Raw genomic sequence first — 25,672 nt, 5'->3', positions numbered from 1 at the left:
CACACTTAATCAGGTATCTACCTTTGTTGACACACTTAATCAGGTATCTACCTTTATTGTCACACTTAATCAGGTATCTACTTTCATTGACACACTTAATCAGGTATCTACCTTTGTTGTCACACTTAATCAGGTATCTACCTTTATTGACACACTTGCCTCTCTGTCCTTCCATCTAGTTGTTGTTTCGAAGCAATAATTTTCATGAAGTGTAAGTATGTTCTTATAATGTGCAAAGACTATGGCTGAAGTTTTGGCTAATCAGCATGTCTTTAAGTAGTACACAGCAATTTCATCTCCACCTCCCCTGTTTCTTTTTTAGTGAAACTATTTGCCATAATCCAGGTACTTTGGATTACTTTTAAATTATTTTTTTTGTTGCTTTTCAGGGCTTAGGAGACCTGAGGATCTTAGAAATATTGTTAACCTGTGTTGGCCACCATTTGTATGAGGTGAGTTACAGAAGTATTGTTAACCTGTGTTGGCCACCATTTGTATGATGTGAGTTACAGAAATATTGTTAACATGTGTTGGCCACCATTTGTATGAGTTGAGTTACAGAAATATTGTTAACATGTGTTGGCCACCATTTGTATGAGGTGAGTTACAGAAGTTACATTATTACTTGCCACAAAGGTAGGACTATTGTTGAGTGCTATATAGGGTTAGGGTTAGGTAGAGGTGAGTGACAGAAGTTACATTATTACTCGCCACAAAGGTAGGACTAGTGTTGAGTGCTATATAGGGGTAGGGTTAGGTAGAGGTTAGTTACAGAAGTTACATTATTATTTGCCACAAAGGTATGACTATTGTTCAGTGCTATATAGGGTTAAGGCTAGGTAGAGGTGAGTTACAGAAGTTACATCATTATTTGCCACAAAGGTATGACTATTGTTGAGTGCTATATAGGGTTAAGGTTAGGTAGAGGTGAGTTACAGAAGTTACATTATTATTTGCCACAAAGGTATGACTATTGTTGAGTGCTATATAGGATTAGGGTTAGGTAGAGGTGAGTGACAGAAGTTACATTATTACTTGCCACAAAGGTAGGACTATTGTTGAGTGCTATATAGGATTCACAGCAATTAACTGACTGATAAACTATAAACTACATCTATTTCACAACAGTTATGAAACAAGCTACTTCAATTTATATTAATCATATTTTGTTGGCTTGGATGTTAACGGCGGGGGGGGGGTCACATTATATAATGCACTTCCAAGATAGCTGGGGGTCGACTTCCCGATTGGACATGAACAGGAATGGGATCACCTGTCCGACCTGTCTGGGAACTCGTGATATGGTTTCCTACACATTAATACCCCTTCACATTTTCATCCAGACCAACAAAAGTGATTGATATAAGTAGGAAAATTTGTTTCATAATTGTTCTTTTTAAAACCGTTATATTTTGTTTTTAACTAATAAGAGATATACAAGGTAGAAAATGATCACAAGTTGTCTTTTCTACCATAATGTTTAATACTTTGTCCTGTATTCAACATCATTACAAACAAGCTGTCAGGCAGAGTAGAAATTTGTTTGAGGCAGCAAGTTGTCTGGCTGAGTAGAAATTTGTTTGAGGCAGCAAGCTGTCAGGCTGAGTAGAAATTTGTTTGAGGCAGCAAGCTGTCAGACTGAGTAGAAATTTGTTTGAGGCAGCAAGTTGTCTGGCTGAGTAGAAATTTGTTTGAGGCAGCAAGCAGTCAGGCTGAGTAGAAATTTGTTTGAGGCAGAAAGTTGTCAGGCTCAGTAGGAATTTGTTTGAGGCAGCAAGCTGTCAGGCTAAGTAGAATTTATTTTGAGGCAGCAAGCTGTCGGGCTAAGTAGAAATTTGTTTGAGATAAAGAGTTAAGGTAATAGGTTTGTGTCACCATTTCTCAGTATAATTTCTTCAAATTTTGTTGTTATATTGCATTGAAGTAAAGAAAAATTTCTGCCACAAAAAAAGGATTTTAAATGGAAATTTATGTAAAAGGGATTGAATTTTGAAAAGTAATGAGACACAATTTTTTGCAAAATAATGTCAATAAAAATGATACTGTCATAGATTAGTATTGCATTAATGTATATTCATTCAATAAATGCTGAAATTGTGAAAAATAAATTATCTATAAATGATTAAAAATTGACATTTTATAATAAAACCATATACACCTAGTAATTGCATGTAAGAGTTATCTTTCTTGAAAAACTTCACAGTAGTGAAATAGATAGCCGGTTTCCTGAAGCACAGAAAAATGGAGACATGTGACTCACTGATAAAAAACAACTGAATTAATGCCTGGATTGCTTTGAAATACTTTGATATTGAGAGAACACACTGTTCTGTCAATAATAAACATACAATATTCATCAGTTTAAGATTAAACATTAGAATATGCGGAAATTATGATACTGTCTCCCTACATTGGATTTTCAATTTTGTAAATGATATGAAAAAAAACCCACAAAATAAATAATGTAATTCATTTGCCTAATTCTATAGTCCAGGATTTTGGCCAATCAAGTAGCAGAAGGTGTCTCAGTCGACTCACCTGCTGATTGACATGTTTAATCAACACCTCTGCCATTCAACAAGTGGCTTCACTTGCCTGAGAGTTTGTATAAACAGGCAGTTGTGATGTAAATTCCCTCAAACAAAATGTAAATATGATGCATTCTGGGCGAGATAAGTGACATTGTGTATTGAATCAGAAATTAATTTACATAATTATCTTTATGCCAATACTAAATTCTGAGATAAACAAGAAATCTGATCCTGTTTTACTTTTCAGGTGACAGAAATAACATTTAATTTTTGGTATCGCCTTTCTGAAGACCTGTACCAGCGAAGTCAGGACATGTTAACAGATGTGTTCAAACCTTACATACAGAGACTGATCATAGCCCTGTGTCATCATTGTCAGATGGACACTGACCATGTAAGTATTACCAGGGTCAAAGATCATCATTTCCAGATGGACACTGACCATGTAAGTATTACCAGGGTCAAAGGTCATCATTTCCAGATGGACACTGACCATGTAAGTATAACGAGGGTCAAAGGTCATCATTCTCAGATGGACAACAAATATGTATTATGTTAATTTTATAGAAGAGTCTCTTCTTTGTCAGCAAATCTAGCACTATGTGAGGTTGTAAATACTCATACATTTTTGTGATGGTGGTTGTAGATGTGTTTGGTTATAGTCTCTCTGCAAGAGCTTGTTATGATGGTGGATAATAAACCATATGCACACTTCTTGATCAGTAATGCAAATTTTATAGAATTAATGCTCTAAATTATTTTCAAATCACTAATGAAGCCTTTCAATCCCTATGTATCTGACTCATTTTACAGGAGGGTGTGCCAGACGAGTCTGATGACTTCGGCGAGTTCAGGATACGCGTGTCAGAACTAATTAAAGATGTAATATTTGTTGTGGGATCATCCCGATGTTTTAACCAGGTGAGTTAAATTGTCTTGCTGACCAATTTTTAGCTCACCTGCCCGAAGGGGCGGGGACCTGAAGGGGAACTTAGCTAAATGTTTTAAAACGTATCTCCTCCTAAACGCCAGAGAAGATTTCAACCAAATTTGCTCTGAAACTTCATTGGGGGAGGGCAATCATTTCCTAAATAAATGAGACTGGTTCGACACCTGGGGCTAGGAAGACCGGACCCCAAACAGGAAAATTATCTAATATTTTGCTTTAAGACGCTAATACCCACTAATTGCTGAGTGGATTGTGTCAAAAACATTATTGAGGAAGAACAAACATTTCTTAATTGAATGAGGTTGATTGGACCCCTGCGGTCCTAAGAAATGGTACAGCTAGATTATCATATTCTATGGTGTAGTTTTCATAAATTGTTAAAAATTGGTTTCTAGGTTTATAAAAGCTTAAAGATGTACTAATGCATTCAGTTGTATTGACTTAAATATAAAACCATGTGAGCGATACAGGTCCAATGGACCTCTTGTTTGATTTTGTTACAGGTTTGCTGAATAATAACATATTATTTGATATTATTGTGAGTCAGGCTAATTATCTCCAGTTTATTTTATGTAAGAACCATATCTTCTTAATGTCATTACTTTTTAACTTATGAATAATAAAAAAGATTTTTCTATTACAGATGTTTGAAAACTTAAAGTCCCAGACATCAACTACATCGTGGGAGGTAACCGAGGCCTCACTATTTGTTATGTCTGCTGTAGCCAAAAACTTGTTACCGTGAGTACACAATGTCTGGTGTCTGTAGTGTAAATACACACTGTCTGTAGTGTAAATACACACTGTCTGGTGTCTAGTGTAATAACACACTGTCTGGTGTCTGTAGTGTAAATACACACTGTATGGTGTACTGTAGTGTAAATACACTGTCTCATGTCTGTAGTGTAAATACCCTCTGTCTGGTGTCTGTAGTGTAAAATACACACTGTCTGGTGTAAATACACACTGTCTGGTGTCTAGTGTAGTTACACACTGTCTGGTGTCTGTAGTATAAATACACACTGTCTGGTGTCTAGTGTAATTACACACTGTCTGGTGTCTGTTGTGTAAATACACACTCTCTGGTGTCTAGTGTAATAACACACTGTCTGGTGTCTGTTGTGTAAATACACACTCTCTGGTGTCTGTAGTGTAAATACACTGTCTGGTGTGTGTAGTGTAAATACACACTGTCTGGTGTTTGTAGTGTAAATACACACTCTCTGGTGTTAATACACACTGTCTGGTGTTTGTAGTGTAAATTGACACACGGTCTGGTGTCTGTAGTGTAAATACACAATGCTGGTGTCTGTAGTGAAAATACACTGTCTGGTGTTTGTAGTGTAAATACACACTGTCTGGTGTCTAGTGTTATTACACTGTCTGGTGTCTATAGTTTAATACACACTGTCTGGTGTCTGTAGTGAAAATACAAACAGTCTGATGTGTGTAGTGTAAATACACACTGTCTGGTGTCTGGAGTGTAAATACACACTGTCTGGTGTCTAGTGTAATTACACACTGTCTGGTGTCTGTAGTGAAGATACAAACAGTCTGATGTGTGTAGGGTAAATACACACTGTCTGGTGTCTAGTGTTATTACACTGTCTGGTGTCTATAGTTTAATTACACTGTATGGTGTCTGTAGTGAAAATACAAACAGTCTGATGTGTGTAGTGTAAATACACACTGTCTGGTGTCTAGTGTAATTACACACTGTCTGGTGTCTGTAGTGTAAAATACACTGTCTGGTGTCTGTAGTGTAAATACACACTAGTGAAAATACACTGTCTGGTGTTTGTAGTGTAAATACACACTGTCTGGTGTCTGTAGTGTAAATACACACTGCCTGGTGTCTGTAGTGTAAATACACACTTCCTGGTGTCTAGTGTAAATACACACTGTGTAGTGTAAATACACACTGTCTGGTGTCTATAGTTTAATTTCACTGTATGGTGTCTTTAGTGGAAATACAAACAGTCTGATGTGTGTAGTGTAAATACACACTGTCTGGTGTCTGTAGTGTAAATACACACTCTCTGGTGTCTCTAGTGTAAATACACACTGTGTAGTGTAAATACACACTGTCAGGTGTCTAGTGTTATTACACTGTCTGGTGTCTGTGGTGTAAATACACACTGTCTGGTGTATGTAGTGTAAATACACACTGTCTGTTAATTGTCTGTAGTGTAAATACACACTGTCTGTTAATTGTCTGTAGTGTAAATACACACTGTCTGGTGTCTGTAGTGTAAATACAAACAGTCTGTTGTGTGTAGTGTAAATACACACTGTCTGTTAATTGTCTAGTGTAAATACACACTGCCTGGTGTCTGTAGTGTAAATACACACTGTCTGGTGTCTGTTGTGTAAATACAAACAGTCTGTTGTGTGTAGTGTAAATACACACTGTCTGTTAATTGTCTAGTGTAAATACACACTGTCTGGTGTCTGTAGTGTAAATACACACTGTCTGGTGTCTGTAGTGTAAATACACACCGTCTGTAGTGAAAATACAAACAGTCTGGTGTCTGTAGTGAAAAATACACTGTCTGGTGTCTGTTGTGTAAATACACACTGTCTGGTGTCTGTAGTGTAAATACACACCGTCTGTAGTGAAAATACAAACAGACTGGTGTCTGTAGTGAAAAATACACTGGCTGGTGTCTGTTGTGTAAATACACACTGTCTGGGGTCTGTAGTGTAAATACACACCGTCTGGGGTCTGTAGTGTAAATACACACCGTCTGTAGTGAAAATACAACCAGTCTGGTGTCTGTAGTGAAAAATACACTGGCTGGTGTCTGTTGTGTAAATACACACTGTCTGGGGTCTGTAGTGTAAATACACACTCTATTGTGGTTGTAGTGTAAATACACTCTATAGTGTTTGTAGTGTAAATACACACCGTCTGTAGTGAAAATACAACCAGTCTGGTGTCTGTAGTGAATAATACACTGTCTGGTGTCTGTTGTGTAAATACACACTGTCTGGGGGTTTTAGCGTAAATACAAGCAGTCTGTTGTGTGTAGTGTAAATACGCACTGCCTGGTGTCTGTAGTGTAAATACTCTGTCTCATATCTGTAGTGTAAAAACACACTGGCTGGTGTCTGTAGTGTAAATACAAACAGTCGGTTGTGTGTAGTGTAAATACACACTCTATGGTGTTTGTAGTGTAAATACACACCGTCTGGTGTCTGTAGTGTAAATACACTGTCTCATATCTGTAGTGTAAAAACACACTGTCTGGTGTCTGTAGTGTAAATACACGCTGTCTGGTGTGTGTAATGTAAACACACACTGTCTTGTGTTTTTATGATCTCATTTTACACACCACAATCATTTACTGGTACGACAGCATAGAACTGGTTTACAGTATGTTAACTACACAAGCTACTGATTTATCAGAACTTCTGTTGTCTGACAAAATGTGCAAGCCGTTTGTTCTCTGATAGAAGGCACTTATCTTCTGTTCTCTGATATATTATGCTGAATAGATGAAGTATGCTAATTTGTTAGTTGAAATATGCTATGCTTTTTGTTATTCAGAGAGGAAAATGAGATTGTGCCAGAAGTTGTGAATGCCATCCTGTCTATCCCGGACACAGCTCATGTGTCTGTGCGACACACCAGTGTACGGCTGTTTGGAGAGCTGAGCGAGTGGATAGAGAAACACCCAGAATTCTTAGGTATACAATTTCTATAGAGATATATATGGACAATTTTAAGATATTGCGATGTATTATATTTATATAATATTTTCCTGACTATGTTTATGTTATTGCTTGCAATTCATCTTAAACCTTCTCAGAAATCTTTTTAATTTGGAAGAAGATAAATTTCAAATCCAGAAATTTTATCAATTGACTTTTGAAAACCTGTTTGCCGACAGACCCTGTGTTGCAGTTTCTGTTGAGAGGATTACAGGACCCGAAGTTGGCAACTGTAGCGGCAAATTCCCTCCAATCAATATCAACAACTTGTCGCGAGAAAATGATAGACCATTTCCAGGGACTCTTACAAATTGTGCAGGCTATAGATTCATTCAACCTGTCATCTGAGGCCGCTATAGGCCTTCTCAAAGGTACGTCTGAATACCCTGAGCACAATATATTGGCAGAATGTGCTTTGTTGGATGTTTACAAGACCACACATACTCTCCCTGAGCTAAAACCTATGTGGTAATGTTGTGAAAATGAATGCTGCAGAGAATAACTTGAGGCTCCAGGGCCCGTAGTCATGAAAGCGATCTCATGCTCAAGCATGGATTTTGTGCTCAAGCCTAAATTCTTGTTTTAGTTATACATTAATAAACAACTCATATTTTGTCAATAATTTGGAAAAAAATTGAAGAGACTCAAAGTCAAATACTGTTTTCAATTTTTACATTTGACTTTTTGATCGTTTGAGATTATTTAAGCGAGTGACAAGAAAGTAGGTTTGAGCACTGAATCCATGTTTGAGCGTGAGAACAGTTTCATGAATACGGGCCCTGATGGTGTTTTATTTTGCAGGAACAGCTACCATACTGGGGCGCTTACCTTGTGATAAAGTTGGAGATGGTCTTACTCAACTGTGTTCATACCAACTGTTACCACTCAACAAGGTATGAGAGCTTTTTAGTGTAAAAAATATCAGTTTGAAGTTGATGTTTTCATCTTTTCAAAACTACTTCTCAAGACCATTTGGAAGCTTTTAACTAAATTTATTATTTGAAATACTTGAATAGTATAAATTAAGGCTGTGGCAATTCAGGAATCAAAGACTCAGGGCTCTTTGTAGGGAAACATTACAAATGTCAACTTTGTATTTCACATCACTGGTATGGAAATATGACAAATGCCAACTTTGTATTTCACATCACTGGTATGGAAATATGACAAATGTCAACTTTGTATTTCACATCACTGGTATGGAAATATGACAAATGTCAACTTTGTATTTCACATCACTGGTATGGAAATATGACAAATGTCAACTTTGTATTTCACATCACTGGTATGGAAATATGACAAATGTCAACTTTGTATTTCACATCACTGGTATGGAAATATGACAAATGTCAACTTTATATTTCACATCAGTGGTAAAGGTATGGTCTTGCATATGCAAGTTGTCAAGTTGTAAGTTAAGATCAAGGAATATAGCTGAAGTAAAAGAGCCTTTGGTTTATAGTTTAGTTGTAAGCTGTCCCTCTTTGTCAGGTTGTAAGTTAAGATCAAGGAATATAGCTGAAGTAAAAGAGCCTTTGGTTTATAGTTTAGTAGTAAGCTGTCTCTGTTTGTCAGGTTGTAAGATAAGATCAAGGAATACAGCTGAAGTAAAAGAGCCTTTGGTTTATAGTTTAGTAGTAAGCCGTCCCTGTTTGTCAGGTTGTAAGTTAAGATCAAGGAATAAAGCTGAAGTAAAAGAGCCTTTGGCTTATAGTTTAGTTGTAAGCTGTCCCTCTTTTTCAGGTTGTAAGTTAAGATCAATGAATATAGCTGAAGTAAAAGAGCCTTTGGTTTATAGGTTAGTAGTAAGCTGTCTCTGTTTGTCAGGTTGTAAGATAAGATCAAGGTATACAGCTGAAGTAAAAGAGCCGTTGGTTTATAGTTTAGTAGTAAGCCGTCCCTGTTTGTCAGGTTGTAAGTTGAGATCAAGGAATACAGCTGAAGTAAATGAGCCTTTGGTTTATAGTTTAGAAGCAAGTCGTCCCTGTTTGTCAGGTTGTAAGTTAAGATCAAGTAATACAGCTGAAGTAAAAGAGCCTTTGGTTTATAGTTTAATAGTAAGTCGTCCCTGTTTGTCAGGTTGTAAGTTAAGATCAAGGAATACAGCTGAATTAAAGGGTCTTTGGTTTATAGTTTAGTAGTAAGCTGTCCCTGTTTGTCAGGTTGTAAGTTAAGATCAAGGAATACAGCTGAAATAAAAGAGCCTTTGGTTTATAGTGTAGTTGTAAGCCGTCCCAGTTTGTCAGGTTGTAAGTTAAGATCAAGGAATACAGCTGAAATAAAAGAGCCTTTGTTTCATAGTTTAGTTGTAAGCTGTCCCTGTTTGTCAGATCGTAAGTTAAGATCAAGTAATACAGCTGAAGTAAAAGAGCCTTTGGTTTATAGTTTAGTAGTGAACCGTCCCTGTTTGTCAGGTTGTAAGTTAAGATCAAGTAATACAGCTGAAGTAAATGAGTCTTTGGTTTATAGTTTAGTAGTAAGCCGTCCCTGTTTGTCAGGTTGTAAGTTAAGATCAAGGAATACAGCTGAAATAAAAGAGCCTTTGGTTTATAGTTTAGAAGTAAGTCGTCCCTGTTTGTCAGGTTGTAAGTTAAGATCAAGTAATACAGCTGAATTAAAAGAGCCTTTGGTTTATAGTTTAGTTGTAAGCCGCCCCTGTTTGTCAGGTTGTAAGTTAAGATCAAGGAATACAGCTGAAGTAAAAGAGCCTTTGGTTTATAGTTTAGTAGTTAGCTCTCCCTGTTTGTCAGGTTGTAAGTTAAGATCAAGGAATACAGCTGAAGTAAAAGAGTCTTTGGTTTATAGTTTAGTAGTGAACCGTCCCTGTTTGTCAGGTTGTAAGTTAAGATCAAGTAATACAGCTGAAGTAAGAGCATTTGGTGGCCTTGGTTACAAGTTCTTAGGTTATATAATATTATGTGGTCAATGAAATGATCTCTGAGTAAATATGACCATCAAGAAAAGTTGAAAACGAGTAAATTGTGCAAAAATTGAAGTGGTTCTCATCCTCTTTTTATAACTTTACCTAATTTGGTTATATTTATGTCATATTTTGTGGACTTAAAAACACAGCAGACTCAAAATAATGTATGCTGTTAAACTTTGATAACCATAAACACTGCAGACTCAAAATAATGTATGCTGTTAAACTTTGATAACCATAAACACAGCAGACTCAAAATAATGTATGCTGTTAAACTTTGATAACCATAAACACAGCAGACTCAAAATAATGTATGCTATTAAACTTTGATAACCATAAACACAGCAGACTCAAAATAATGTATGCTGTTAAACTTTGATAACCATAAACACAGCAGACTCAAAATAATGTATGCTATTAGACTTTGATAACCATAAACACAGCAGACTCAAAATAATGTATGCTGTTAAACTTTGATAACCATAAACACAGCAGACTCAAAATAATGTATGCTGTTAGACTTTGATAACCATAAACACAGCAGACTCAAAATAATGTATGCTGTTAAACTTTGATAACCATAAACACAGCAGACTCAAAATAATGTATGCTGTTAGACTTTGATAACCATAAACACAGCAGACTCAAAATAATGTATGCTGTTAAACTTTGATAACCATAAACACAGCAGACTCAAAATAATGTATGCTGTTAAACTTTGATAACCATAAACACAGCAGACTCAAAATAATGTATGCTGTTAGACTTTGATAACCATAAACACAGCAGACTCAAAATAATGTATGCTGTTAAACTTTGATAACCATAAACACAGCAGACTCAAAATAATGTATGCTGTTAGACTTTGATAACCATAAACACAGCAGACTCAAAATAATGTATGCTGTTAAACTTTGATAACCATAAACACAGCAGACTCAAAATAATGTATGCTGTTAGACTTTGATAACCATAAACACAGCAGACTCAAAATAATGTATGCTGTTAAACTTTGATAACCATAAACACAGCAGACTCAAAATAATGTATGCTGTTAGACTTTGATAACCATAAACACAGCAGACTCAAAATAATGTATGCTGTTAAACTTTGATAACCATAAACACAGCAGACTCAAAATAATGTATGCTGTTAGACTTTGATAACCATAAACACAGCAGACTCAAAATAATGTATGCTGTTAAACTTTGATAACCATAAACACAGCAGACTCAAAATAATGTATGCTGTTAGACTTTGATAACCATAAACACAGCAGACTCAAAATAATGTATGCTGTTAAACTTTGATAACCATAAACACAGCAGACTCAAAATAATGTATGCTGTTAGACTTTGATAACCATAAACACAGCAGACTCAAAATAATGTATGCTGTTAAACTTTGATAACCATAAACACAGCAGACTCAAAATAATGTATGCTGTTAGACTTTGATAACCATAAACACAGCAGACTCAAAATAATGTATGCTGTTAAACTTTGATAACCATAAACACAGCAGACTCAAAATAATGTATGCTGTTAGACTTTGATAACCATAAACACAGCAGACTCAAAATAATGTATGCTGTTAAACTTTGATAACCATAAACACAGCAGACTCAAAATAATGTATGCTGTTAAACTTTGATAACCATAAACACAGCAGACTCAAAATAATGTATGCTGTTAAACTTTGATAACCATAAACACAGCAGACTCAAAATAATGTATGCTGTTAGACTTTGATAACCATAAACACAGCAGACTCAAAATAATGTATGCTGTTAAACTTTGATAACCATAAACACAGCAGACTCAAAATAATGTATGCTGTTAAACTTTGATAACCATAAACACAGCAGACTCAAAATAATGTATGCTGTTAAACTTTGATAACCATAAACACAGCAGACTCAAAATAATGTATGCTGTTAAACTTTGATAACCATAAACACAGCAGACTCAAAATAATGTATGCTGTTAGACTTTGATAACCATAAACACAGCAGACTCAAAATAATGTATGCTGTTAAACTTTGATAACCATAAACACAGCAGACTCAAAATAATGTATGCTGTTAAACTTTGATAACCATAAACACAGCAGACTCAAAATAATGTATGCTGTTAAACTTTGATAACCATAAACACAGCAGACTCAAAATAATGTATGCTGTTAAACTTTGATAACCATAAACACAGCAGACTCAAAATAATGTATGCTGTTAAACTTTGATAACCATAAACACAGCAGACTCAAAATAATGTATGCTGTTAAACTTTGATAACCATAAACACAGCAGACTCAAAATAATGTATGCTGTTAAACTTTGATAACCATAAACACAGCAGACTCAAAATAATGTATGCTGTTAAACTTTGATAACCATAAACACAGCAGACTCAAAATAATGTATGCTGTTAAACTTTGATAACCATAAACACAGCAGACTCAAAATAATGTATGCTGTTAAACTTTGATAACCATAAACACAGCAGACTCAAAATAATGTATGCTGTTAAACTTTGATAACCATAAACACAGCAGACTCAAAATAATGTATGCTGTTAAACTTTGATAACCATAAACACAGCAGACTCAAAATAATGTATGCTGTTAAACTTTGATAACCATAAACACAGCAGACTCAAAATAATGTATGCTGTTAAACTTTGATAACCATAAACACAGCAGACTCAAAATAATGTATGCTGTTAAACTTTGATAACCATAAACACAGCAGACTCAAAATAATGTATGCTGTTAAACTTTGATAACCATAAACACAGCAGACTCAAAATAATGTATGCTGTTAAACTTTGATAACCATAAACACAGCAGACTCAAAATAATGTATGCTGTTAAACTTTGATAACCATAAACACAGCAGACTCAAAATAATGTATGCTGTTAAACTTTGATAACCATAAACACAGCAGACTCAAAATAATGTATGCTGTTAAACTTTGATAACCATAAACACAGCAGACTCAAAATAATGTATGCTGTTAAACTTTGATAACCATAAACACAGCAGACTCAAAATAATGTATGCTGTTAAACTTTGATAACCATAAACACAGCAGACTCAAAATAATGTATGCTGTTAAACTTTGATAACCATAAACACAGCAGACTCAAAATAATGTATGCTGTTAAACTTTGATAACCATAAACACAGCAGACTCAAAATAATGTATGCTGTTAAACTTTGATAACCATAAACACAGCAGACTCAAAATAATGTATGCTGTTAAACTTTGATAACCATAAACACAGCAGACTCAAAATAATGTATGCTGTTAAACTTTGATAACCATAAACACAGCAGACTCAAAATAATGTATGCTGTTAAACTTTGATAACCATAAACACAGCAGACTCAAAATAATGTATGCTGTTAAACTTTGATAACCATAAACACAGCAGACTCAAAATAATGTATGCTGTTAAACTTTGATAACCATAAACACAGCAGACTCAAAATAATGTATGCTGTTAAACTTTGATAACCATAAACACAGCAGACTCAAAATAATGTATGCTGTTAAACTTTGATAACCATAAACACAGCAGACTCAAAATAATGTATGCTGTTAAACTTTGATAACCATAAACACAGCAGACTCAAAATAATGTATGCTATTAGACTTTGATAACCATAAACACAGCAGACTCAAAATAATGTATGCTGTTAAACTTTGATAACCATAAACACAGCAGACTCAAAATTATGTATGTTGTTAAACTTTGATAACCTTTGTTGTAGATTATAGCCACAGACAACAACAAACCTAAACAGGGCAGTACAGATGACCCCACTATTTGGCTTGACAGACTGGCGGCCATATTTAGGTAATACAGTTGTGTGATCGTACAACGTTACACGATAAGGCCTCACTATTTTTGGTACATTATGCAGTCACACAACTGTACATTTTGTCAGATAAATGAACTGTCACACTTCTGAAAAATTATACACTTCTGAAACATCAGAAAATAGATCCAATCACAACAACTTCTGATCATGTTACACAATACAACATACTCCTGAAATTTGACACGATTCATATATTATACACTTCTGACACATAAAAAACACTTCTGACACTTGAAACACGTCTAACACATAAACACTTCTGACACATAAATCACTTCTGACACTTGAAACACTTCTGACGCATAAAACACTTCTGACACTTAAAACACTTCTAACACATAAATCACTTCTGACACATAAAAAACTTCTGACACATAAAACACTTCTGATGCATAAAACACTTCTGACACTTAAAACACGTCTAACACTTAAACACTTCTGACACTTAAAACACGTCTAACACATAAACACTTCTGATACATAAAACACTTCTAACACATAAAACACTTCTGATGCATAAAACACGTTTAACACATAAATCACTTCTGACGCATAAAACACTTCTGACACTTAAAACACTTCTGACGCGTAAAACACTTCTGACACATAAAACACTTCTGACACTTCAAACACTTCTGATGCATAAAACACTTCTGACACATAAAAACTTCTGACACATAAAACACGTATGACACATAAAACACTTGTAACACATATAACACTTGTGACACATAAAACTCTTCTGACACATAAAACACTTCTGTTGCATAAAACACTTCTGACACTTCAAACACTTCTGATGCATATATCACTTCCGACACTAAACACTTTGAAGCATAAAACACTTCTGACGCAACAAACACTTCTGATGCATAAAACACTTCTGACACATAAAAAACTTCTGACACATAAAACACGTATGACACATAAAACACTTGTAACACATAAAACACTTGTGACACATAAAACACTTCTGATGCATAAAACACTTCTGACACATAAGACACTTCTGACACATAAAAACTTCTGACACATAAATCACTTCTGACACATAAAACAACACTCACTTCTGACACATAAAACACTTCAAACACTTCAAACACTTCTGATGCATAAAACACTTCTGACACTTAAAACACGTCTAACACTCAAACACTTCTGACACATAAAACACTTCAAACACTTCAAACAGTTCTGATGCATAAAACACTTCTGACACATAAAACACGTCTGACACATAAAACCTTCTGACACATAAATCACTTCTGACACATAAAACAACACTCACTTCTGACACATAAAACACTTCTGACACATAAAACGCTTCTGACACATAAAACACTTCTGACACTTCAGACACTTCTGATGCATAAAACACTTCTGATGCATAAAACACTTCTGACGCATAAAACACTTCTGACACTTAAAACACGTCTAACACATAAACACTTCTGACGCATAAAACACTTCTGACACTTAAAACAAGTCTAACACTTAAAACACGTTTAACACATAAATCACTTCTGACGCATAAAACACTTCTGACACTTAAAACACTTCTGATGCATAAATCACTTCTGACACATAAAACACTTCTGACACTTCAAACACTTCTGATGCATAAAACACTTCTGACACTAAACACTTTGAAGCATAAAACACTTCTGACGCAACAAACACTTCTGACACTTAAAACACGTCTAACACATAAACACTTCTGACACATAAAACACTTCTGACACATAAAAAACTTCTGACACATAAAACATGTATGACACATAAAACACTTGTAACACATAAAACACTTGTGACACATAAAACACTTCTGATGCATAAAACACTTCTGACACATAAAACACTTCTGACACATAAAAACTTCTGACACATAAATCACTTCTGACACATAAAACACTCACTTCTGACACATAAAACACTTCAAACACTTCTGACACATAAAACACTTCTGACACTTCAAACACTTCTGATGCATAAAATACTTCTGACACATAAAACACTTGCAACACTTAAAAACACTTGTGACACTTAAAACACTTATGATGCATAAAACACTTCTGAAACATAAAACACTTCTGACACATAAAACACTTCAAACACTTCTGACACATAAAATACTTCTGACACTTCCAACACTTCTGACGCAAAAAACACTTCTGACATATAAAACACTTCTGACACATAAAACACTTCTGACACTTCAAACACTTCTGACATATAAAACACTTCTGACACATAAAACACTTCAAACACTTCTGACCCATAAAATACTTCTGACACTTAACACTTTGAAGCATAAAACACTTCTGACGCAAAAAAACACTTCTGACACGTAAAACACTTCTGACACTTAAAACACGTCTAACACATAAACACTTCTGACACATAAAACACTTCTGACACATAAAAAAACTTCTGACACATAAAACACTTCTGACACATAAAACTTGTAACACATAAAACACTTCTGATGCATAAAACACTTCTGATGCATAAAACACTTCTGACACATAAAACACTTCTGACACTTAAAAAACCTCTGACACATAAATAACTTCTGACACATAAAACACTTCTGACACATAAAACACTTCAAACACTTCTGACACATAAAATACTTCTGACACTTCAAACACTTCTGACGCAAAAAACACTTCTGACACATAAAACACTTCTGACACATAAAACACTTCTGACACTTCAAACACTTCTGACACATAAAACACTTTTGACACATAAAACACTTCAAACACTTCTGACCCATAAAATACTTCTGACACTTAAAACACTTCTGACACATAAAACACTTCAAACACTTCTGATGCATAAAACACTTCTGATGCATAAAACACTTCTGACACATAAAACACTTCAAACACTTCTGACGCATAAAACACTTCTAATGCATAAAACACTTTTGATTAAAATACTTAAAAGTGAGACAATTTTTGGTCATTTCTGTATAGTTTGTGTTAATATTTTAGACACACAAACCCAACGGTGACAAATGGCACATCACATCCATGCCTTGCAGCAATCCAGGAGGTAAGTCTTCAATCACATTACATACTGGGCGTGGTGGGGTGAATTATTACATAAATTAGTGATTAAGTCCTACTTCCCAACATCTGGGGTACAAGTATCTTGTAATTTCTTTTTAAGTTAACCTTCACAACATCTGGGGGTACAAGTATCCAGTAACTTCTGTATAAGTCAGGCCAAATAAGATTAATTACTTGGTTCTCAGGCCAAATGGCCAAGTGAGCGCATGCCATGGTGCAGCGTCCGTCATCCGTCCGTCGTCCATCCGTCTGTCACCACCCGTCCGTCCGCCCGACGTCAATATTTTACTTTAAACAACTTCTTCTTAATAACCAAAAGGCCTAGGGTGATGATATTTGGCCAGAGGCAACCTGGGATGAAGGGCTACCAAGTTTGTTCAAATAAATGACCTTCACCTATTTTCAAGGTCACAGGGGTCAAATATATTTAAAACTTTAAACAACTTCTTCTGAATAACCAAAATGCCCAGAATGATGATATTTGGCTAATAGCATGCTAGGATGAAGGGCTACCAAGTTTGTTCAAATGAATGACCTTCATCCATTTTCAAGGTCACAGGGGTCAATTGTCTTAAACAATCTTTATACAAATTCTTTTGAATAACTAAGAGGCCTAGGATAATGATATTTGGCCAGTAACATGCTAGGGTGAAGGGCTACCAAGTTTGTTCAAATGAATGACCTTGACTTATATTCAAGGTCACAGGGGTCAAATATGTTAAAAACCTTTCAACAACTTCTCCTGAATAACCAAAAGGCCTAGGATAATGATATTTGGCCAGTAGCATGCTGGAATGAAGATCTACCAAGTTTGTTCAAATGAATGACCTTGACAAATATTCAAGGTCACAATGGTGAAATATGTTTAAAACATTTAAACAACTTCTCAATAACCGCAAGTCCTAGGATGATGATCTTTAGCCAGTAACATGCTAGGGTGAAGGGCTACCAAGTTTGTTCAAATGAATGACCTTGACGTATATTCAAGGTCACAGGGGTCAAATATGTTAACAAGCTTTAAACAACTTCTTCTGAATAACTAAGAGGCCTAGGTTTAAGATATTTGGCTAGTAGCATGCTGTGATAAAGGGCTGCTACCAAGTTTGTTCATATGAATGACCTTCTTCCATTTTGAAGGTCACAGGGGTCAACTGTCTTACCAATTTTTAAACAACTTCTTCTGAATAACTAACAGGCCTAGGATAATGATATATGGCCAGCAACATGCTGGGATAAAGGGCAACCAGGTTTATTCAAATGAATGATCTTTACTTATATTCAAGGTCACTGGGTTCAAATATATTTAAAACTTTTATACATCTTCTTCTGAATAACCAAGAGGCCTAGGATAATGATATTTGGCCAGTAGCATGCTGGGATAAAGGGCTGTCAAGTTTTTTCAAATAAATTACCTTTACATATACTCTAGGTCACAGGGGTCAAGTATATTTAAAACTTTTATCAACTTCTTCTGAATAACCAAAATCCCCAGAATGATGATATTTGTTCATTAACAGGCTGGGATGAAGGGCTACCAATTTTGTCAAAATGAATGAACTTCGCCTATATTCAAGGTCACAGTGGTCAATATATGTTTCAATCTATAATTGACTTGTTCTGTATAACCAACAGGTCCAGGGTAATGATATTTTGTCAAAAGCATGCTGGAATGGAAGACTTTAAACTCTGTTCAACCTAATGTCCTTGTTCGACATTCAAGATCACAGGCGTCATATGTTTAAATCTTTTATCAGGTTCTTATGAATCAAACACTGATAATCTGTCTGTAGCTGTATTTTAGTCCACTTTTAAGATTACAAGTGTGAGATTAATACCAGGTGAGCGATTCAGGCCCATTGGGCCTCTTGTTTTCAAAAGAGATGCGTCAGGGCAGTATATTTTGTTTCATTTTACATGGCAAAAACGAGATGAGGGCGATTTTTTTTTCTTATTGTGTAGTTTGTAAAACGTTCATTGTTGGCATTACCTTGTCTTTTTATTATAGTTGTGTAGAGAACCGTCATAGAGCAAGCCTTCTAAAATCCCTCCACGATGTTCCAGACGAGAATCACGAACCCCCCCATTCCTTATTTGTACGGAAATGAGCGCCATTTGTACACAAGACTAATAAGCTAATAATAAGTCATAATCATTTTAACGCTTGCCTGTATATCAATCCTTATCTTTATTCAAACGTTTTCGGGACTTGGGTGACTAACGAGTAAAAACGACATGCGAACCAATATTCCAGAATTTTTTAAAGATGGTGGCTGGCGCATTCACAATTTTTTTATATTACTTTCACGAAAAAATCGGCAATGTGGTGCCCTAAAAGGAAATGCGCGAGAGCCTGAGAACCAAGTAATCATTTTTTTTTACCTTATACTTCACAACATCTGTTGGTACAAGTATCCTGTAACTTCTGTATAAGTCAACCTTCACAACTTCTTGGGGTACAATTATCCAGTTACTTCTGTATAAATCACCATTCACAACATCTGTTGGTACAAGTATCCTGTAATTTCTGTATAAGTCAACATTCACAACATCTGGGGTACAAGTATTCTGTAATTTCTGTATAAGTCAACCTTCACTACATCTGGGGTACAAGTATCCTGTGACTTATGTTTAAGTCAACCTTCACAACATCTGGGGTACAAGTATTCTGTAATTTCTGTATAAGTCAACATTCACAACATCTGTTGGTACAAGTATTCTTTAATTTCTGTATAAGTCAACCTTACTACATCTGGGGTACAAGTATCCAGTGACTTATGTTTAAGTCAACCTACACAACATCTGGGGTACAAGTATCCTGTAACTTCTGTATAAGTCAACCTTCACAACTTCTTGGGGTACAAGTATCCTGTAACTTCTGTATAAATCACCATTCACTACATCTGGGGTACAACTATCCAGTTACTTCTGTATAAGTCAACCTTCACTACATCTGGGGTACAAGTATCATGTGACTTATGTATAAGTCAACATTCACAACATCTGTTGGTACATGAATCCTGTAATTTCTGTATAAGTCAACATTCACAACATCTGGGGTACAAGTATCCTGTAATTTCTTTATAAGTCAACCTTCACAACATCTGGGGTACAAGTATCCTGTAACTTCTGTATAAGTCAACATTCACTTCATCTGTTTGTACAAGTATCCTGTAATTTCTGTATAAGACAACATTCACAACATCTGTTGGTACAAGTATTCTGTAATTTCTGTAGAAGTCAACCTTCACTACATCTGGGGTACAAGTATCATGTAATTTCTGTATAAGTCAACATTCACAACATCTGGGATACAAGTATCCTGTAATTTCTGTATAAGTCAACATTCACAAAATCTGTTGGTACAAGTATTCTGTAATTTCTGTAGAAGTCAACCTTCACTACATCTGGGGTACAAGTATCATGTGACTTACGTATAAGTCAACATTCACAACATCTGTTGGTACATGAATCCTGCAATTTCTGTATAAGTCAACATTCACAACATCTGGGGTACAAGTATCCTGTAACTTCTGTATAAGTCAACATTCACAACATCTGGGGTACAAGTATCCTGTAACTTCTGTATCAGTGATCCTTCACACCATCTGGGGTACAAGTATCCTGTAATTTCTTTATAAGTCAACCTTCACAACATCTGTTGGTACAAGTATCCTGTAGTATCCTGTAACTTCTTTATAAGTCAACCTTCACAACATCTGTTGGTACAAGTATCCTGTAACTTCTTTATAAATCACCATTCACAACATCTGTTGGTACAAGTATCCTGTAACTTCTTTATAAGTCAACCTTCACAACATCTGGGGTACAAGTATCATGTAACTTCTGTATCAGTCATCCTTCACAACATCTGGGGTACAAGTATCCTGTAACTTCTGTATAAGTCAACATTCACTTCATCTGTTGGTACAAGTATCCTGTAACTTCTTTATAAGTCAACCTTCACAACATCTGGGGTACAAGTATCCTGTAACTTCTGTATCAGTCATCCTTCACAACATCTGGGGTACAAGTATCCTGTAATTTCTGTATAAGTCAACCTTCACAACATCTGGGGTACAAGTATCCAGTTACTTCTGTATAAGTCAACCTTCACTACATCTGTTGGTACAAGTATCCTGTAATTTCTGTATAAGTCAACCTTCACAACATCTGTTGGTACAAGTATCCTGTAATTTCTGTATAAGTCAACATTCACAACATCTGTTGGTACAAGTATCCTGTAATTTCTGTATAAGTCAACATTCACAACATCTGTTGGTACAAGTATCCTGTAATTTCTGTATAAGTCAACATTCACAACATCTGTTGGTACAAGTATCCTGTAATTTCTGTATAAGTCAACATTCACAACATCTGTTGGTACAAGTATCCTGTAATTTCTGTATAAGTCAACATTCACAACATCTGTTGGTACAAGTATCCTGTAATTTCTGTATAAGTCAACATTCACAACATCTGTTGGTACAAGTATCCTGTAATTTCTGTATAAGTCAACATTCACAACATCTGTTGGTACAAGTATCCTGTAATTTCTGTATAAGTCAACATTCACAACATCTGTTGGTACAAGTATCCTGTAATTTCTGTATAAGTCAACATTCACAACATCTGTTGGTACAAGTATCCTGTAATTTCTGTATAAGTCAACATTCACAACATCTGTTGGTACAAGTATCCTGTAATTTCTGTATAAGTCAACATTCACAACATCTGTTGGTACAAGTATCCTGTAATTTCTGTATAAGTCAACATTCACAACATCTGTTGGTACAAGTATCCTGTAATTTCTGTATAAGTCAACATTCACAACATCTGTTGGTACAAGTATCCTGTAATTTCTGTATAAGTCAACATTCACAACATCTGTTGGTACAAGTATCCTGTAATTTCTGTATAAGTCAACATTCACAACATCTGTTGGTACAAGTATCCTGTAATTTCTGTATAAGTCAACATTCACAACATCTGTTGGTACAAGTATCCTGTAATTTCTGTATAAGTCAACATTCACAACATCTGTTGGTACAAGTATCCTGTAATTTCTGTATAAGTCAACATTCACAACATCTGTTGGTACAAGTATCCTGTAATTTCTGTATAAGTCAACATTCACAACATCTGTTGGTACAAGTATCCTGTAATTTCTGTATAAGTCAACATTCACAACATCTGTTGGTACAAGTATCCTGTAATTTCTGTATAAGTCAACATTCACAACATCTGTTGGTACAAGTATCCTGTAATTTCTGTATAAGTCAACATTCACTACATCTGTTGGTACAAGTATCCTGTAATTTCTGTATAAGTCAACATTCACAACATCTGTTGGTACAAGTATCCTGTAATTTCTGTATAAGTCAACATTCACTTCATCTGTTGGTACAAGTATCCTGTAATTTCTGTATAAGTCAACATTCACAACATCTGTTGGTACAAGTATCCTGTAATTTCTGTATAAGTCAACCTTCACTACATCTGTTGGTACAAGTATCCTGTAATTTCTGTATAAATCACCATTCACAACATCTGTTGGTACAAGTATCCTGTGACTTATGTATAAGTCAACATTCACAACATCTGTTGGTACAAGTATCCTGTAATTTCTGTATAAGTCAACCTTCACTACATCTGGGATACAAGTATCCCGTACAAGTATTCCTGTCAATTTGATGATATTTTGCACTCAGGTCTGATTTACTCAGTATAGACTAAACGTTTTTTTGTTTGTTTGTCTAGGTATGGCCAGTGCTGTCACAGGCTTGTGAAAAGTACCAGGCTGACATTCGCATTGTAGAAAGGTGCTGTCGCTGTATACGCTTTGCTATCAGGTGCCTGGGGAAAAGCTCAGCATCTCTGCTCAACCCTTTAGTATCTCAGGTGAACATTTCATATCTCTTGATGTTTGTCTGAATTTGGGTGTGATACATACATATCCTGTGTGTATGTGTATGATACATAAATCCTGTGTGTATGTGTATTCATATCTCTTGATGTTTGTCTGAATTTGGGTGTGATACATACATAACCTGTGTGTATGTGTATGGTACATAAATCTTGTGTGTATGTGTATGGTTTGTATGTGTATGATACAAACATGTATGTGTATGATACATAAATCCGGTGTGTATGTGTATGATACATTCATATCTTGTTTGTATGTGTATGATACCTAAATCCTGTGTGTAGGTGTATGATACATAAATCCGGTGTGTATGTGTATGATACCTAAATCCTGTGTGTACGTGTATGATCCATAAATCCTGTGTGTATGGGTATGATACATAAATCCTGTGTGTATGTGTATGATACATACATATCTTGTTTGTATGTGTATGATACCTAAATCCTTTGTTTATGTGTATGATACATACATCTTGTGTGTATGTGTATGATACATAAATCCTGTGTGTATGTGTATGATACATACATATCTTGTTTGTATGTGTATGTTACCTAAATCCTTTGTTTATGTGTATGATAAATACATCTTGTGTGTATGTGTATGATACATAAATCCCGTGTTTATGTGTATGATACCTAAATCCTGTGTGTATGTGGATGATACATAAATCTTGTGTTTATGTGTATGATTCATAAATCCTGTGTGTATGTGTATGATAAATAAATCCTGTGTGTATGTGTATGATACCTAAATCCTCTGTGTATGTGTATGATACATAAATCCTGTGTTTATGTGTATGATACCTAAATCCTGTGTGTATGTGTATGATACATAAATCTTGTGTTTATGTGTATGATACATAAATCCTGTGTGTATGTGTATGATACATAAATCCTGTGTGTATGTGTATGATACATAAAACCTGTGTGTATGTGTATGGTACATAAATCTTGTGTGTATGTGTATGATACATAAATCCTGTGTTTATGTGTATGATACATAAATCCGGTGTGTATGCGTATGATACATAAAACCTGTGTGTATGTGTATGGTACATAAATCTTGTGTGTATGTGTATGATACATAAATCCTGTGTGTATGTGTATGATACATATCTTGTTTGTATGTGTATGATACATAAATCCTGTGTGTATGTGTATGATACATATCTTGTTTGTATGTGTATGATACATAAATCCTGTGTGTATGAGTATGATACATAAATCCTGTGTGTATGTGTATGATACATACGTATCCTGTGTCTATGTGTATGATACATAAATCCTGTGTGTATGTGCATGATACATAAATCCTGTGTGTATGTGTATGATACATAAATCTTGTGTGTATGTGTATGATACACACATATCTTGCTTGTATGTGTATGATACCTAAATCCTGTGTGTATATGTATGGTACATAAATCTTGTGTGTATGTGTATGATACCTAAATCCTTTGTGTATGTGTATGATACATAAATCCTGTGTGTATGTGTATGATACATAAATCTTGTGTGTATGTGTATGAAAACATGTTTTGTTTTTACAAATGAAAACACTGTATCAGGTTCATGTGCTGTTTTTACAGATGATCACATTGTATCAGGTTCATGTTTTGTTTTTACAGATGATAACACTGTATCAGGTTCATGTTTTGTTTTTACAGATGGTAACACTGTATCAGGTTCATGTGTTGTTTTTACAAATGATAACACTGTATCAGGTTCATGTGTTGTTTTTACAGATGATAACACTGCATCAGGTTCATGTGTTGTTTTTACAGATGATCACACTGTATCAGGTTCATGTGTTGTTTTTACAGATGATCACACTGTATCAGGTTCATATGTTGTTTTTACAGATGATCACACTGTATCAGGTTCATGTTTTTTTTTTACAAATGAAAACACTGTATCAGGTTCATGTGTTGTTTTTACAAATGGTAACACAGTATCAGGTTCATGTTTTGTTTTTACAAATGGTAACACTGTATCAGGTTCATGTGTTGTTTTTACAAATGATAACACTGTATCAGGTTCATGTTTTGTTTTTACAAATGAAAACCCTGTATCAGGTTCATGTGTTGTTTTTACAGATGATAACACCTTATCAGGTTCATGTGTTGTTTTTACAGATGGTAACACTGTATCAGGGTCATGTGTTGTTTTTACAGATGATAACACTGTATCAGGTTCATGAGTTGTTTTTACAGATGATAACACTTTATCAGGTTCATGTGTTGTTTTTACAGATGGTAACACTGTATCAGGTTCATGTTCGTGTTTTGACAGATGGTAACACTGTATCAGGTTCATGTTTTTTTTTTACAAATGAAAACACTGTATCAGGTTCATGTGTTGTTTTTACAGATGATAACACTGTATCAGATTCATGTGTTGTTTTTACAGATAATAACACAATCAGGTTCATGTGCTGTTTTTACAGATGATCACACTGTATCAGGTTCATGTGTTGTTTTTACAAATGGTAACACTGTATCAGGTTCATGTGCTGTTTTTATAGATGATAACACTGTATCAGGTTCATGTGTTGTTTTTGCAGATAATAACACTATCAGGTTCATGTTCTTGTTTTTACAGATGGTAACACTGTATCAGGTTCATGTGTTGTTTTTACAGATGATAACACTGTATCAGGTTCATGTGCTA

The 25,672-nt window shown here is 35.0% G+C and overlaps 1 protein-coding gene across 2 annotated transcripts in view; it reads left to right on the top strand.

Moving 5' to 3' along the window:
• The window catches only part of LOC110454271 (transportin-3-like), a 78,275-nt gene that overhangs the window by 25,832 nt on the left and 26,771 nt on the right, over positions 1-25,672 (top strand). For both annotated transcript variants that reach the window (XM_021503700.1, XM_021503698.1), the window contains exons 12-21: positions 390-452; positions 2,779-2,925; positions 3,345-3,452; positions 4,124-4,221; positions 7,031-7,170; positions 7,374-7,565; positions 7,996-8,087; positions 13,893-13,978; positions 17,003-17,063; positions 22,838-22,978. In XM_021503700.1, coding sequence (XP_021359375.1) covers positions 390-452; positions 2,779-2,925; positions 3,345-3,452; positions 4,124-4,221; positions 7,031-7,170; positions 7,374-7,565; positions 7,996-8,087; positions 13,893-13,978; positions 17,003-17,063; positions 22,838-22,978 — 1,128 coding nt within the window. The remainder of the gene's footprint in view (positions 1-389; positions 453-2,778; positions 2,926-3,344; positions 3,453-4,123; positions 4,222-7,030; positions 7,171-7,373; positions 7,566-7,995; positions 8,088-13,892; positions 13,979-17,002; positions 17,064-22,837; positions 22,979-25,672) is intronic.

The sequence above is a fragment of the Mizuhopecten yessoensis genome, unplaced genomic scaffold (genome assembly GCF_002113885.1).
Source record: "Mizuhopecten yessoensis strain PY_sf001 unplaced genomic scaffold, ASM211388v2 scaffold7743, whole genome shotgun sequence".
NCBI classification, from domain to species: Eukaryota; Metazoa; Mollusca; class Bivalvia; order Pectinida; family Pectinidae; genus Mizuhopecten; species Mizuhopecten yessoensis.
Note: the sequence above shows the minus strand (reverse complement) of the source record. Positions and strands in the feature narration are given on the sequence as shown.